The sequence below is a fragment of the Gnatocerus cornutus genome, chromosome 2, assembly GCF_029298725.1.
Source record: "Gnatocerus cornutus isolate USDA-ARS CGAHR chromosome 2, icGnaCorn1.1, whole genome shotgun sequence".
Taxonomy (NCBI): domain Eukaryota; kingdom Metazoa; phylum Arthropoda; class Insecta; order Coleoptera; family Tenebrionidae; genus Gnatocerus; species Gnatocerus cornutus.
Window position 1 is genome coordinate 6,789,364 of NC_142234.1, and position 16,341 is coordinate 6,805,704.

General features: G+C 34.1%; 5 protein-coding genes across 8 annotated transcripts; 3 read left to right on the forward strand and 2 right to left on the reverse strand.

The window, feature by feature from the left end:
- Positions 1-1,791: 1,791 nt before the first annotated feature.
- On the forward strand, positions 1,792-3,632 carry Apt1 (Acyl-protein thioesterase 1). The gene is made up of 5 exons (XM_088030030.1): positions 1,792-2,039; positions 2,091-2,122; positions 2,171-2,331; positions 2,647-2,873; positions 2,924-3,632. Exons 1-5 carry the CDS (start codon positions 1,992-1,994, stop codon positions 3,110-3,112), a joined length of 657 nt encoding a protein of 218 aa, XP_087886156.1. The 5' UTR covers positions 1,792-1,991; the 3' UTR covers positions 3,113-3,632.
- Positions 3,625-6,130, reverse strand: Pop1 (POP1 ribonuclease P/MRP subunit). The gene is made up of 4 exons (XM_088030029.1): positions 4,690-6,130; positions 4,276-4,643; positions 3,969-4,229; positions 3,625-3,920 (listed from the first exon to the last, which is right to left on the reverse strand). The coding sequence occupies exons 1-4, from the start codon at positions 5,987-5,989 to the stop codon at positions 3,645-3,647; spliced, it is 2,205 nt and encodes a 734-aa protein (XP_087886155.1). The 5' UTR covers positions 5,990-6,130; the 3' UTR covers positions 3,625-3,644.
- Positions 6,131-6,528: 398 nt separating this feature from the next.
- Positions 6,529-9,340, forward strand: LOC148178380 (uncharacterized). Its single transcript, XM_088031568.1, has 8 exons — positions 6,529-6,584; positions 7,635-7,888; positions 7,940-8,032; positions 8,083-8,265; positions 8,314-8,423; positions 8,466-8,614; positions 8,653-8,894; positions 8,940-9,340. Exons 1-8 carry the CDS (start codon positions 6,529-6,531, stop codon positions 9,257-9,259), a joined length of 1,407 nt encoding a protein of 468 aa, XP_087887694.1. The 3' UTR covers positions 9,260-9,340.
- A 247-nt stretch (positions 9,341-9,587) lies between these two features.
- LOC148178381 (beta-1,3-glucan-binding protein 1-like) lies at positions 9,588-11,844 on the reverse strand. The gene is made up of 7 exons (XM_088031567.1): positions 11,603-11,844; positions 10,891-11,121; positions 10,680-10,846; positions 10,502-10,626; positions 10,297-10,454; positions 10,014-10,244; positions 9,588-9,966 (listed from the first exon to the last, which is right to left on the reverse strand). Exons 1-7 carry the CDS (start codon positions 11,721-11,723, stop codon positions 9,668-9,670), a joined length of 1,332 nt encoding a protein of 443 aa, XP_087887693.1. The 5' UTR covers positions 11,724-11,844; the 3' UTR covers positions 9,588-9,667.
- Positions 11,845-12,279: 435 nt separating this feature from the next.
- On the forward strand, positions 12,280-16,259 carry PICK1 (protein interacting with PRKCA 1). 4 transcript variants are annotated; one of them, XM_088031564.1, is made up of 8 exons: positions 12,280-12,469; positions 13,014-13,148; positions 14,060-14,300; positions 14,350-14,592; positions 14,646-14,810; positions 14,862-15,055; positions 15,625-15,877; positions 15,927-16,259. In XM_088031564.1, exons 1-8 carry the CDS (start codon positions 12,426-12,428, stop codon positions 16,170-16,172), a joined length of 1,521 nt encoding a protein of 506 aa, XP_087887690.1. In that variant the 5' UTR covers positions 12,280-12,425; the 3' UTR covers positions 16,173-16,259. The 4 variants fall into 4 exon arrangements, with proteins under 4 accessions (XP_087887690.1, XP_087887692.1, XP_087887689.1 ...); XM_088031563.1 differs by lacking the exon at positions 12,280-12,469 and adding an exon at positions 12,477-12,840; XM_088031566.1 differs by lacking the exon at positions 13,014-13,148.
- Positions 16,260-16,341: the final 82 nt, after the last annotated feature.

Genomic DNA, 16,341 nt, shown 5'->3' on the forward strand with positions numbered 1-16,341 from the left:
TTCTATTGCACCTAATAAATAAAACAAAGCTAATAACAAAGAACACCATAAAAATTTAAATTGTAAAGCGAATACAATAAAATAAAATTTTACCTCATAAAAGCATGTACAGGGTTAAGTGTATAAAATTTGCCGCTTTTTTTTTAATTTTAATTTTAAATTATATACTCTTTTTAAATTGTTTATGTCGTGTGGTAATATCTATCAAAAAAATCAATAAAACTTCACACATCAATGATATTGGCCTTTTCAAGTTCCTCCTAATGGTATTTAGCCTGAAAGGTAACAATGACAATTTATTTTAAATAATTCCCAACAATCAAAAATCATATGCAATACACTTATCAAAAGAATAAGACAAAAGTGAGACATCTTAAGAGAGAAAAATGTATACCTCAAAGCCTCAGAGCGCGTTCCATTTTTTAATTTAAACTTATTAATAATTACAACAATTACTCTATTTAATCTATAAAAAAAGATAAACTTAACATGTAAATATTTATTTGTTGTTTGTTTTTTAAAAATAGTCAAGATAGATGTGTTTAATACGTAAATGTTGTATCTATACTACAAATAATCTGTCTGTACTTAATAATACCGTTTGTGCGCCACTAAAAATAAATTATTTGTATGAATTACTTTTATTTATTTTTGCTTCTTACTACATATACGTTCGCTTTCTTTGGTAATGAGAATTTTTCCATATAAATCTGAGAATATTTTTGAATCGCACAATGTTTTAAGTTTTAAATTCCAGGTACTTTATGTTGGCCACAAATCTATGTGCAATAGAAGAAAACATTTTTCAAGGGATTGAAGAGATGCCTAAATGTGCCATACAAAAATTATCTCAAATTTTGACGGAGAATTTCCCATTAAAAAGAAGTGCGAGCGTTTTCAGACATGTAATAAGTTTTAATGGTTACAATGTTATGTGTGATTTCTTCACAATTGAGCCACAAAATAAAGTTTTTGCAATTTTTTTGTGATTTTCTAATCTTTGGAATTAGAAAAGTATAGTCTTCAAAAAAGAAAATCGTAGGTAAGTATCGAGAACAATAGTCTGCTTTTTCATTGGTTGCGTTTTTCAAAAAAACTCTCTCCTTTCTTTGTCTTACTTCTTCTATACTATATTTTTTTGTAAGAAATTAACTTTTATTTAGACTTTTGCAATTCATCGTCTAAATACTAAGGTGTTTCACAATTTTCGCATTCAATTTTAAAAATAAATTCTTTGTCAAAAACTACGATGATTTTTGTTTTGCATGTTCCAAATTATTATTCAGTGTGTTGCACATAAGATACAACACCTACCTTCAGATTACAACTTACAACTCTAGAGTGATTTCCTGGTGATAAACAGAAATAAGTTGTCTAATTGACAATTGCATTACATTACACATAACGACCTTCCTAGTCAGCCAGGCTAAGCCTTCTCATTATCAAACTATTGATTTACAATCCAACAAAGTAAAATACGAAAACTGGGTATACCTATGTACCTATGTATGTAGGTATATCGAAAATGTTACTGATTTGACATTTGTTTAATCACTAGAAAATTACCAAGACGCGTCTTGGAGTTTGTGCAGTAGATGAAGAGTACAGTGTTGGTGGATTTTTAATAAAAAGTCTTCAAAAATTGGACTACAATATAATAAGAAGAGTTGGTTGTATTACAGGTTTATTTTACCACTACAAAAAAAATAAATGTTTTTACCATTTGATATCGCCGCCACTGTCTTTGCACACGATCTTTGCAGCATTCCCGAGTTTGCGCCTTACAACTCCAGTAAAGTTATCTCTTTCTATCAAACGTCAACCTCAACTGTCAAGTCAAGCAATAAGTGTTATCCGCCGGATTGAAAGTTCTCTGGCTTCGCACTGTTACAGATTTTCACTAAAACCATTGAGTACTAAATTTCAAGAAATTCCAAGGATTGAGGTGATCAAAAGACAATCTTACATTGTTGTTAGTAAATTAGAAAATAATGGCAGCTCCGATTGTTATTGCCGCAACGGCCAAACACACAGCTACGGTTAGTAAATTTGCAAATAATATTCAAAATCTAAACCAAAAGTAATTTTAGCTCATATTTTTGCACGGATTAGGCGACACGGGGTAAGTCAGTATGTTCTTTTTTAGATTGCAAATTAAAATTTTCTATAGTCAAGGATGGGCTAGTGCTATGGGTGCACTGAGGTCCCCTTATGTTAAAGTCATATGTCCGACAGCCCCCACGATGCCTGTGACTTTAAATGCAGGTTTCCGAATGCCCAGTTGGTTTGATTTGAGGACACTTGATGCCTCAGGGCCTGAAGATGAAGAAGGTAAATTTTATAATGAATGGAGCATATCATTAAATTGTGACCGCAACAATGCAGCTTAAAATTAGCACAGGTTTAGTCACGTTGTGCCAGTAGATTATTGATTTTATGACACCATCTGTTTAGTTTGGATCAAGTTTTTATTCATAGAAAAGGAAACATGTGCATGTAACGTTAGTTTGTTGGAATATTAGCTTGGTAAATTCGCTCAAAGTACAGCAAATAAATGTTTAATTACGACGATTAACTTTGCTAATGAATATTGAATATATTATTAAACTTCCAATCTAGTTCTTTACTGAATTGTCGCATTTCCAGGTATTAAACAAGCGACAAAAACTATTCATTCAATGATAGATAACGAAATAAAGGAAGGCATCCCCGCCAATAGGATCGTTTTGGGGGGTTTTTCGCAAGGGGGTGCCCTAGCGCTGTATTCAGCGCTTGTCTTCCCCCAGCAACTAGCTGGAGTCGTCTCCTTATCTGGTTGGTTACCTTTGCATAAAAGTTTCCCTGGTGCAATGAAATCTACAAAAGAATTACCAGTAAGTATATGGTATCAAAAAAAATATATTTTTAATTGAATTAATTAAAGATTTTACAATGCCATGGAGACTGTGATCCTGTAGTTCCTTTCAAATGGGGTCAAATGACGGCTTCTGTCCTCAAAACGTTTCTCAAAGAGCCTGAATTCAAATCATACAAAGGACTAATGCATACCTCTTCAGATGAAGAATTGCGAGACGTCAAACACTTTATTGAAAAGATTCTTCCATCACAATAATTGGACTATAAAATTGTATATAATTTTCCTGAACGCTATAGTGAACATTCCGTTTACGATGATCAAAAATTGAATAATTCGTTGTAAATAAAATGTCATTTTAGTGTACTTAGTTAAATTGTTTGTTGTTTTAGATAAGTCTGTCTTGAAAGTTAGGGCAAAATAGGTTACTGCACTAAGTTTTGTAGATTTTGTACTCCAATTTTTGCAGGTTCTATATTTTGGTACTGACTAAAGATGCAGTTTTTGGTAAAATCAAAATTAATACACACTTCACTGCAGTCTTTAGTGGTCACAAAATATCGAAATTAAACGTGTCTTGTAGTTATAACTGTCGTTTGTGCGTACGTGGTAACTAACGTGGAGTACAAAAAGTATACAGCAGTCCTTGCAATGATCAACCCATTTTGTTGAATTGATTCCGCCTTATCAGATATCGGAAATTCAGTTCAACTCGTTTCTATTTTACTATAGAAAGAATTCAGGTTCATGTGTAAGTAAATAAACATATAGCCACAAACTTGTCTATTTATTAAAAAATCACAGATATTTTCGCTACTTTGTACTGCCTCGAATTTGTGTTCCTAACTAGAATTTTGTTTTTAAATTCTCTCAAAAATGGTAGGCAATCACTGGTTATGTATCCAGTTGCACAACTTTTCGCCAGTGAAAAACTGAAGCCTCCTTTTGTTACAAAACCGATGACTTGTCTAGAGCAAGAATTTCTTATGGTTGTTGGTTGGGGTAACCACAATGCTCTTATTTTTTGCGTGAAATCGGCTAGAATCTCTTGGTGTTTTTCAGGGTCCTAAAAGAAAATGTCGATACAGAGATAAGCAATATTGTGTTAACTTACATCATTTGATTTCGTTTTGCGTTCTTTTCTTAGTTTTTTTAACAAGGTATGGTGGGCCTTCCTCAATTCTTTGCGCGCAATTTGAAGTTTATCTTCACAGATCTGTTCAACACCAGGCTCTTTAAGATCGACGCTTGACTTTGGTAAACAAATAATAGCATACTGTGAAGGACAACCTCTTTTTACACATTCAAGTCTGACTGGGATAAGACAGTTCCGTGGATATTCAGGTAAAAGTGCCCTTTTAGAGTTAATAAAAGTCTATAACATACAATAAGTCGTGATTATAACATTGTCCGAACATCACCTCGATGACTTGTAACATTTTCTTGTCTTTCAGAACGTAAAATTCACCAAAGCCGCCCCCGTTATTCCACTCTTCCATTAACAATTTCCAGTTACACGAAAATGGGCTGACTATCTTAAACTTGTTATAGTTTGTCCTTTTATTAGGTGGTTTCCTGAAATACTGTTGGACTTGTTCCTTTGAAACTTGCAGATCTTCATCCAAGCCTGCTTGGGTGTCTGGCGACAAGAATTGCGACTGTCCCATTTCAAATAGGATTGAGCTTGTCTCTCTGAGCCCTCCAGCTCTAGCTCCTCTCATGACCATCGCAATCCAAAACGTTTTAGCCCATGTACTTGGAAGAACAACGTCCCAACCACCACCTAAGCCTGGAAAAAATGAGTTACACATAAATGGTACCAACTCAAGACATACCTATATTCTCCGACTTGTTTCCAGGTCTCTGTATCAAAATAATGGGAACGTGAGGTCTATTTTCAGTTAGATCAGATCCAGGTACTAGTAACTGCCCACGTAATTTCGCAATTTCTGCATCAGAAATTTTATTGGAACCGACTTGGGATCGAAGTTTCTCGTCCCAAAGAGGACTGTCGGCGCATGTGGCGGGCATGTCATAGAAAGTGGTACTGAGACAATCTGGCACGCTTTTTGTCCTTTTTTTAGGGAGACTAAATCTAGGATCATCAACTATCAACGCAAGAATAGAATGAGGGGAAATGTTTGAAGTTGAACTATTCTTGATTTGATTCCAGTAGTCGATCTGATCCTTTATTTGATTTTTTTTGGAGTTGACATATTTGTTTAGGTACGAGTCAGTCCCGTTAATATCGATTGTAACAAAAGCATCTTGAAGAACTGAGTTTGATAATGGTCCAGTCAATCTGAATCTACTGAGGTCATTACTAAGTTCTCTCAGTTTAATGTTTGGAGAAGAGTCAAAAAAGGATGTTAAAATATTCTTTACGGTATTATAAAACGCTGGATGTACCCACAACCACAATTTGGATACTTCATCCTGATGGGGCTGCCAGTGAAAACTAACATCACCAATTGGTATTTGTGCCTCTTGTGATTCATATAGTGCAAATTCTCCTTCACGATTACCATTGATAAACGCCTTAGCTCCAATGCTCAACCCTCCATTTGGTCTTGACAAATCTTTTAACTTCTTAATAATCACATCTTTCACCCCTTCTAATTCTATACAATTCATATAAGACAAATCTTGCAAAAGACAATGTTGTGACATGGCTCTGTAACAAGCCCTAAAAGCCTTATCGCATGGTCTGTTCGGCAATTTGTACCCCCATTTCTCAATCATATGAAATCTTTTCGCATGCCAGATATGGGTCTGTAGCCACCTGAACTTCTTGGTACTTCTCTTAGTGTACTCTTCAAGTAAATTCCTCGGTCGCCGCCGATACTTCCTTGATGGCCGTTTTGATTTTGTAGGCATTCCAGACTTCTTCATTTGGTTCAAATGGATTTGTCGTAAACGACGAGGTAACCGTTTCACGTTATGAGACATTGCTCGCCTTCTCATGTGTTTAGGTAAAGTTTGAAAGGCAAGTTTATTGCCTGATTGAGTCAGCAAAGAGTTTTTCATGATTTGGATTTCTTGACTTCGGAACGCTGCAAATTTTGCCATGCTTAGGGTAGAAGGCAGTTCTCTGCCACCCGGAAGGGTGTCATTTTCCGTTTCTTGAAACGACATTTTAACACAAACTTAACTTATTTTGTTATCATGTGAGATCATGAAATTTTCAAACATAACCTCAATCAATATCTCTCTCGGACTGTCAGTGCACTGAACGTGCTAGACCGGCGCAGCAGCATTTCGAACTATTGCGCATATCTGAAGCTATTTGAAATTAAACGCAGTTTTTGAAAACCAGTTTCGATTCTGATAATGTGTTAGAGTATTTTTTATAGTTGCATTTCTTAATAAATGTGTATAATTTTTAAAATAGGAGGCTATGATAGTTGTAAAAAAATTAGTCAAATGAAAATCTAATTGTCACTTTCAACTTTTTGCAATTTGAGTTAAAACAAAATACAAAAGGCCAATGCTGTTTTGAGAAAAGATTTCAAAATTTCTCAAACTTCACTTTAAACTGTTTTTGTTCATATTGCAGTGGTTTGTTTTTCAAAAATTACTTGATGAACAGTTTTTGACTAGGGAAGTATTTACAACGAAAAATTTTATCGTGGTTTCTCACGGTGGAGACAAATTTCCAAAACTTCTTTAACAAAATGGAACAAATGCATTTGAATTCGGAGTTTTTGCATTACGATAAAGAAAATAGAGGGTAAGTGCACGTTTTACAAATTTTATAGTTTGCTTGCTTTTGGATATATGATAATGTAATAATTCTATTTCACTTTAATGTTGCTCTAGCCATTTTTCAGTCTTATAAATATTTATGTTTATTTACTATAGGTAAAATTTTACACTTACAGTTAATTTGGTTTTTGGAAATTATTAAGGCGGCCATAAATAACTGGTACACTAATCAATTGCACTACTTAGGTAGTAATAGAACAATAATAATACACTTATAATAAGTAGGCACCAATTAAAGGTTCCACAAAAAATCAGTATACAAACTACGCCATCGCCACTGTAGAGCCCGCTTTAGAGAAGCTAAATTAAATCTTTAACTTTGATCCAATACTTACTATCATATTAAAGTGACATGTGAATAGACATGTCAATAGAATGTCAGCAATTGTCAAATTTAATTACGAGATTAAATTAATTGCAACTAATTATTGTGTAAACTGGCCCTGCCTACAACATGGCATATACTTTCTACCGCTAACTTCAAGGTCATAATTCGTCAAAATTTTGGATTTTTGTAACAATCTGAGAGGGATATATGCATTAGATTCTACATGAAAGAATATTTTAACACGTTCATGGTACAACTCGAAACATAAAACCTATCAAATTTGCCGTAAATCTCCAAAATTTTGACAAAAAGTGACTTAAAATTAGCGATTTAAAATAAATAAAGAGTAATTTCAGCTTAATTATAATTATTATTTCTAGATTTACACAACTAAATTTGTGAGAAAATATCATTTCATATATTGTACCAGTTAATTTTGGCCATCACGGTATAAATTTGAGTAAATTTATTAGTATTATTTTGTTAAACATTCGCAATTTTTGTTCTTTCCATTGTTATGTTATGACCAAAAATGAAGCAAAGTAAATCATCTCCAGCTATTAAAAAACGCATAACCAGTTCTTATCGTACTTGAAGAATTAGGTACTATGTATTATTGAATTAACAGATGTCCAGAACTACCTACCAACATACATTTCAAGTAAAAATATTATTTTATATTTGCAGGCCCATTAAAAATGAGTCTAATTTGTTTCAATTTAATCGTTTCAACACGAATGAGCCATCCAGTTCCTCTTTTACCTTTCAAAATTCCGTTGGAGTTAATGAAACTCTGACTCACCGATTGCCATTAGATTTGACTAGTTTAAAGGATTTTGATAATTTGTGTAAAGTGGAAGTGATGAAAAATGAAATACCATACTTGGTGAAATACAAGCTTCAAGAAGGAAAACATGTGAAAATATGGCAATGCAAAACATGTAACAAGTCCTTTAGTTGGTATTAAATATCTTCAACATTTCAGTTTTTAGGTTTAAAAGAATTTGGTCATCAATATACACTGCAAAGACACTTACCAACTCACACCGATGAAAGAAAATTTCAGTGTAATACTTGTGGTAAAGGTAAGTTAAGTGGTACCGCTGATACAGGAAAAAACTTTTTTCTTTAATAGCTTTTAGACAGATGTCTACTCTATCTCAACATCGAGCTATACATTCGCATGAAAGACCCTATATCTGTGAAATATGCAAGAAAAATTTTAATAGAGTATCCACATTGATTTCTCATCGGAAAACCCACACTGGGGTTAAACCGCATCAGTGTCATTTATGCAATAAAGCATTCCATCAAAAGGGTTTGTTCATTGTCTTACCATTTCCTTATTTTAGTTCTTCTTTTGTAGGAAATCTTCGGAACCATATTTTTACGCACACCAATGAAAGACCATACAAATGTGATGATTGCGGTAAAGGTTTCAACCAAATGTCTAATTTGATGTGTCACAAACTAAAGGTAAAAGTATTGTGTTGTTTCTTAAAATTACAAAAATTTTAGTCTCATCAGTGCCTAGACAAACCTAAACACTCTTGTCAGATTTGTGGAAAGACTTTCACGAAGCGTATAGCATTGAGAAACCATGAGCAATACGAACATAAAGGCACCGCTCCACCAGCAGACTCATCATTTTTACTCGATGAACAAAAGTAAGTATCTCGGATTATTAAATAAAGACTAATTTTAGGCACAGAATAGCTAATGCAATTTTCGTGGAATCTATCAAAACCAAAGCCATGCAACTGGCTATTGAATCAAAACAAATACCTTTTGCCTTGCTCAGACCTTTGACTGGTATTCCTGTTTTGGTGCGTGTTTTACCAGCAGGAGACGACAAGCAAATGTTGGTACCAGCAAGTGCTGAAGATCTAAAAAAGCATGGACAGATTTCGGTTACTCCGAAACAGACTTCGGAAACTATATCTGAAGGTGAGATCGGTTCAATTGGTTCTTTTATTTACTGTAACTGATCAGATGAGAAAGAAAATTTGGTAGGGAGTACTGTCCAGATTAAAATTCCAGTTGTTGCAACAGTTATTCAGCAAAGTGGCGAAGGAGGACATTTATCTATGTCGGTGGTTAGTCCTGGACCGAATGATGAAGCAATTAAACAGCCGAATGGCCAGTCGCTTGATAGTTATATTTTAACTTCTACAAATGAAGACAAAAGTATTCAGAATGATGCTTTATGTTTTCAAACTGAACAATATTCAACAACTATTGTGGACATAGATGCAACTGTAAATGAGCAGGGTACTTCTCGTAAGTATATTTGTTTCCTTTGTCTTAATTGAGTAGGCAGAATACTAAAAATTAATTCTACGCACTTGATCGCAATACGAGTGAGCTTTGGGATTTGAAATCCGCAGTTCTGCCAGTTGTGTCAAAATCAACACACAAAAAGGCCACCAACCCAACATAAATTCCAAAGCTTGCTTGTTGCATCTACGCTAAAAGAATACCCTAAAACACTTAATTTTTTAGTTGACGAGGACCTGTTTATAATATCCTGATTTCAGCAGATTTTTGTCCTATTAGCTCTAAGCAATTAAAATTGTTTTTGTCTTGATTTGTTGCTTCTGATTATCTTGTATTGTATCCAATGTTTTCAATTAAAGCGTATAAAGTTCAACATTTTTATTTCTTCAAATCACATGCATAGCACAGTTATGGCACCACTACATCATACATATTAAGATCGGTTATACAGCCCACACTTTTACAGATTCAACTTGTAACGCTCTACTATCTGTAGACAATCTCCAGGTGCTGTCCCAAACATTCCTGGCAGAATAGAAATTTTTAACTTGTTTATTATCCCTGTTAAGCCAAGGTTTCACGTAGTTTCCTGAGCGGAAATCATCTGGGAAGTCATTAACTCCACCTACACCAACTCCCAAAACTATCCGCACCATGTCATTTTCTGCAAAGCCGATTTCGTCAACGGTCTTCTTATCCAGACTACCATACTCTTGTCCATCTAGTTCTAGAGTGATATTATCTGCAATATTCACCTTAAATTAAGATGATGAAGTGCTAATTTTTTACCTTTAGTCCATACAGCTGTGTACGTGTGAACTTTACTAGTAAAGAGTCTTTTATTAACGGTCGTTTTTAAATACTGGCTTCTATCAGGTTCCTCGGGGTTAACTACTGGCCCACCGAAAAGCATACTTGCCCCGATGTCCTCCTTGTTGGCTCCCAGGAGTTTCTCGTTTCCTCTGGAGTAAGCAATCCACAACTTTTTTCTAGGGTCACTAATTTGTTCGAGATATATTTCTAAAAAAATGTGATTCTGTCATTTGACTGATTAAAAGTTCTTAAAATTTACGTGGATATATCCAGTCTCCTGCCGGTAGCTTCGCTCTGATCTCTATTTTACCGTACCGAAACTTGAATGTTGACACAATCCTACCGGAAGTGACAGGAGGAACAATTAAATAAATTTCTCGTTTGAAAAAACACTCGTCTTCGGAAGGTCGTGTACAACTAAAACCGCTTATTAGAATTTAGAAGTTACGAATTGAAGATATCACCTTCCTCTTAGATCTAGCTCACCGGTAACTTCATTGTCATCACCAATTTTAGGTTTTATGTAAAGTTTATCATCATTGATATAGCATACTTCAGGTCTGTTTTGATAAGAGTTAAATTCATAATCCTACAATAAGGTTTCTATAAACTTGTACAAAAGCTCAATTCTTATTTACCTACCTGACTCTTATAAGTAGGAATGTACTGTTCGATGGTCCACTTCTTAGAGTCTATCTGAGCTTTGTTAAACTTTTCCTCAAATACTAAATTGTTTTTGCAGATCAACGTTTTTCCTATTACTGAAGTTATGCTCTCTTCGCAAGGTGTATTTCCTACTTTTACTAGTTCTAAAAAACAGTTTAGAGTTGTATCTTCGCAAAAATTTTTTTACCTGAGACTGTCCATGTTTGGCCATCTTTCCTGTATCCAAGTTTTTCGTGTTGGATAAAAATCCAATAATTGACCACGTCTCCAACTTTTAGGCTCAAATCTGAATTATAGTAAGACCAAACGTGTTTGTCAGTTGGTGATGTGAAGTCTTGGTAATAATCTCCTGGTTCTACTTGATTAATCTCTTTGTTTATATTGGCATGGAAAGCAAACAATTGGATTCCATTTATTGCTATAAAGTGTAAATAAAGAATACAATAATTACATATTTAACAACGCTTGAATATATTTTAAATGTTTTCACCAAAATTATAGAGCCGTTGTAAACATGACGATAGTATTGATATAAAGAAGATTTAGGAGTCGCTTCTCTGACGTCAGCGTCGGCGTTGTGAAGTTCCTCATAAGTCATAATTTCATACTTTTTTTAAGGTGTACGATGTAGTTGTGTATCTACTTACTAAATGTTCAATTCCGATTCTTTTAATGGTAGTTTTACAAGAATTGAACCACATTTTCTCCATTAAAACCTTATCAATATCATGTTTATTTTGCATTTCAAAGGTCTGCAGCGATTACTGATTACCGAAAGCCCTCCTTTTAAAAAATGTACTCCAAATCACATTGTTACAAAATACTTAACATATTAAACTGACTAGCTAAACTGTCGCACGGTATAAAACAGCCATATAATTTTTTTCTTAGTAACTCACCTGGAATAGATGCTCTAAATCCTTTTGGTTCATAAGCTTCCAGCGTCACATCTGGCATTGTAAATTGTATGGAACATTTTGTAATCACTAGAAGCACCACAATCACTTCTTTCACCACCATCTTCAGATTGTTTAATAATACATTATTTATAGTGAAGACATATTGAGATAACTGTTACAATCTGGGATTCTCCATATTTTGACCTTGTAATCAAACTGGTTCCGTTACCACATCTACGCCACTGAAGTTCAATAACATTAAATGAAAATTATTAAATGCACTGTAGAAACAATTTGCTGCGTAAGGAAATCATGGAAATTAGTTTTGCTTTGTAGCAACAGTGGAGGTCAACAGAAATAAAGTGTTCTGTAAAATTTCCATAGATTAAAAAAATTGTTTCCAAGAAATGACCTTTGGATGATATTTTTGCTACTTTAATTCAGATTTAATATTTAAATTAAAATAAAATTATCATTTTCATTGGGTTTAATATATCATTTTTTGACAGTCTTTTCTTCTACATTTTCCGACAGTCACAAAATTAAATAGGAGTAAAATATATTTTTTTAAACTTTTTAAACTGTGAAAATGGTGAAGGTATCAAAAATCGCAAATGTTTCGAATATTAAGGTAAAAATGTGTTTTTTTTGACATGCTATTATTGATTCAATTTTCCCTCCGTTCTCCCTATCAGTCGGATTCGGCGCCGTCGTTATCAGGCGTCACGACGCTAGACCATGTTGTAAACCCAACACAATAACAACTCTTTATTAACATATTTATAAATAAAAAACCAAAAAGTTGCCAGTTTGTGCCACCAAAATGCTCGACTTAGAATATGACTATTTTCTGGAAGAAGACAAAATGTGAGTTACCCAATGTTCCACTACTTTATTGATTTGAAGTGTAGCGTACGCCTGAGATTGTAAGTCGCGTTTTAAATGAATTATTTAACCTACGAATGATAACGACTCAAGTCAAATGTCATAAAACATGATAACTGATAGCCATAATCAATTTATAGAAATTTTGCATGATTTTTGCATGGATTTTCGGCCAACGTTTTCACTTTATTAGTACCTTACTTTTAACACTGGACTAGTAATCTAAAGCTGATAATGATAACACTTCCGGTTTTATTGCATTGTTGAACGTTTTGTTCGCTTGTACCTTTAACCATGAGCGTGATGAGTCGTTCCGAAATTTACCAAAAATATGATTTTAAAGAAGATAAAAAGTGAGTATTCTTAAGACGTGACATGTATAAAATCGCGGAGTTTTGTTGACATTTGCTCCTAAAACTTTAATCAGTAGGAACCCTAATTTTTTTACTGACCAAAAACTGAGTTTCACTCATGTTTAATCATCTTTTCGGTTCTGCCGTGTATTCCGATATCATTTTGAAATTAGACAAAATAAAGAAGCGAAGAAGATGGAAGAAGAAATGTCTGATAAAAATGACGTGAAAGATAGTCGTAAGACTGATTTGGAAGTGTTGCTTTTTGACATGACTCCGAAGGAAAAAAATCAAAGAGAAAATACTTTGTAAGTATTTAGTGTGGATTAAAAGTTTTCACAGGAACTGTATGGCAAAATATATAGCCAGAATGACAGGACTGTAGAGTTAGATGTAGGATCAACTACGTATAGTTTGGGGACTGAAATACCGTGTTTATGACTTAATTGGGGTACTCACTGCACAAAAAGGCAAAACCACAAGATAAAGGAATCAACAACGGTGGTGGTTTCGTCTCTTTATGCAGTGAGTACCCCAGTTAAGTCATAAACACGGTATTTCAGTCCCCAAACTATACCTAGTGTTCCAGAACGGTAGTTTATTGGTAAATCGGTACGAAATTATTAAAAAATTACCAAGGAATTGTCGTCGCAACTTCTGGAAAACTCGTACAAACAGTAGGAAAATAATCACGTAAACACGTTTGTTTGCTTATATTAGAAACGTTTTATTGAAACAAGACTGACACTTTTAAAGTCGACAAACGTAAACATTTGTAATTTTTAAACGGAATGTTTTCTACTAACAGTTTTTCCTAGTTTACGCATTTTTGGTACTAACAACTCGTTGGTTTCTTATCTTATAGTTACATATTTTGCAATGCAGTCCGTTCCATTTTTCTCTTCCATTAGAGTGCATCTTGATGCATAAAATGTGCTTATGTAACTTTTTTCATGCAAACCATCAATCGCTTTTTCCAAATGCTAATTTTTCCTTTTTTCAGGAACACCGTGTGTCGCACACTAGAAAATCTCACACCGGTAGATGTAGATTAGACGATTCACCTTACACGATCTTAAGATATTATAATTTGAGCACCTAAAATGTACTTAATAAAAGCGCCAATAAAACATGTAGAGCAATATAGATCGTTATTTAGAAGCTATTAATGTTTAGCTGATATTAAAATTGACATTTTTATTTTACCAAGTTTTTTTAGGGGAATGACTGTCACCTCTGGAAGCGTTGCTATAAAAAAAGATACTAATAATCTAATTGGTATTAGTATTGGAGGTGGAGCACCTCTTTGTCCCTGTTTGTATATTGTACAAATTTTCGACAACACCGCTGCTAGTCGAGATGGAACCTTACAATCTGGAGACGAATTAGTTTCAGTTAACGGACAATCGGTGAAAGGAAAAACTAAAGTTGAAGTTGCTAAGATGATCCAAGCTGCTAAAGTAACGAAATTTCTTTCAAAAACAACATTGTTGTTACTTTTATCTACAGGACGAAGTAGTGATCAATTATAACAAGCTGCATGCAGATCCTCGACAAGGGAAAAGTCTGGATATAGTTTTGAAGAAAATGAAGCATCGTTTGGTCGAAAATATGAGTTCTTCCACTGCTGATGCGTTGGGCCTCTCAAGGGCTATTTTGTGCAACGACACATTAGTGAAGAAGTTACAAGAATTGCAGCACACGGAAGTGATGTACAGGGGTTTAGTGGATCATTGCAAACGAGTTCTACAAGTACGTACCAATGGGACAAAATCAAAAAAGTACCGGAATTTTTTAATTTTCAGGCCCATGTCGAACTTCAACAAGCTGTTAAAGCCATGGGCGATGTCTTTGCAGGTTTAGCAGTCAGAGAACCTCAACCTAGAGCCAGTGAAGCCTTTAGGTTGTTTGGCGAACAACACAGAAATATGGAGAAATTTGGACAAGACATGGTTAAAAAAGTGAAACCGGTAAATGTCTCTTTTTGCAAAGGCAATTTTTATTTGATGGGTATTTTACAGGTTATGGCAGATATGGGAACTTATTTGTATAAAGCCATTCCAGATACACGCTTGACTGTAAAAAAATACGCTGATGCCAAATTTGAATATTTGGCTTATTGTTTGAAAGTTAAGGAAATGGATGATGAAGAGTGCAGTTATGCGGCTTTGCAGGAGCCTTTGTACAGGGTTGAAACAGGAAATTACGAATACAGGTATTTTTATTTTTAAGTAATTAATTTATTTTTATATTACGATTTAAATTGAGCTCACTTTAGTTTCAGTTTCTATAACTTTATGATGATCAATACTATAACTTACGATAATTGAAATTTAAATGAGCCTAGGAAAAAAAAATACGCATTTAGTATTTCATGTTTGTGTATGCATAATTATATTTTAATGGTTTACTAAACATAATATTTTCAGCGGTATAATTTTTTTTTTTCATAAAATGATTCGTTAAAATTTTTGCTACCAAACAAATTAAAAAAAATGCATGTTTACTTGGGATCCCTAATCATTTTTCTTCAAAATGTGCGAACTCATTGTAAGATCGAACAAATGAAATTATGACAATTTCACTGTTGTATTATTATCTTAGTTTTAGTGACTTTTTTGTTTATTTAAGTTTAGTTTTGTCTAATCTTGTTTTACCAAATGATTTTGCACCTTTTTAATAACAATCAGACGATTACACAAATGATTTTTTTTCAATCCGAGCGGAAGAAATATAGATAATAAAAACTACACAAATTTATTTAAAATATTTATATTTTTTTAGATTAATTCTGCGTTGTCGGCAATTGGCCCGAGCAAGATTTGCAAAACTCCGGTCGGACGTTCTTGTGAAAATGGAACTCCTGGACAACAAGCACGTTCAATCTCTAGGTGGTCATTTGACCAAACTGATTAAGGGCCTATCAGAAGTGCACACAAACACGTTAGAACTCCTGTCTGGGCCTCCTCTATTTCCGGTGGAAGTCGACCTCTCAAACAGTGCCTTTCAGTACAAATCAACGACTCCTGTAGTTCAAGTATTATATTACCATTCTAATATTGCGAAAATTAATAGAAATTTTGCAGCAAGAAGAAGACGATCTGGAAATAGAAAACGGCGAGGAAGTTCACGAAGAGAATCTATTAGCAAATATAGAATCAACGTTTAATAACATCGCGGAAGACGATCCTCTCATTGCAGGTCTCGATAGAGAACAACCCGAGCCAAATTACGACGAGATGGACAATGTCACTTTACTAGTTTCGTTGAACATCAATGGAACTCCGAAATATAATGAAAATGGTCCACTTCTTCCCGACTTAAATGAGTGAATGGCCTCCTGTTTATTGTTACATAATGTAAATTAAACCAATGTAATTTCATAAAACCAATAAACCGAGATCAGAATGATTTGCAAATTCAGAGATTTAAATATATTGCCAAGGTCAGAACAATTACCGAATGAGTGCACATGCACTGAAAAAAATTATACCGATGACG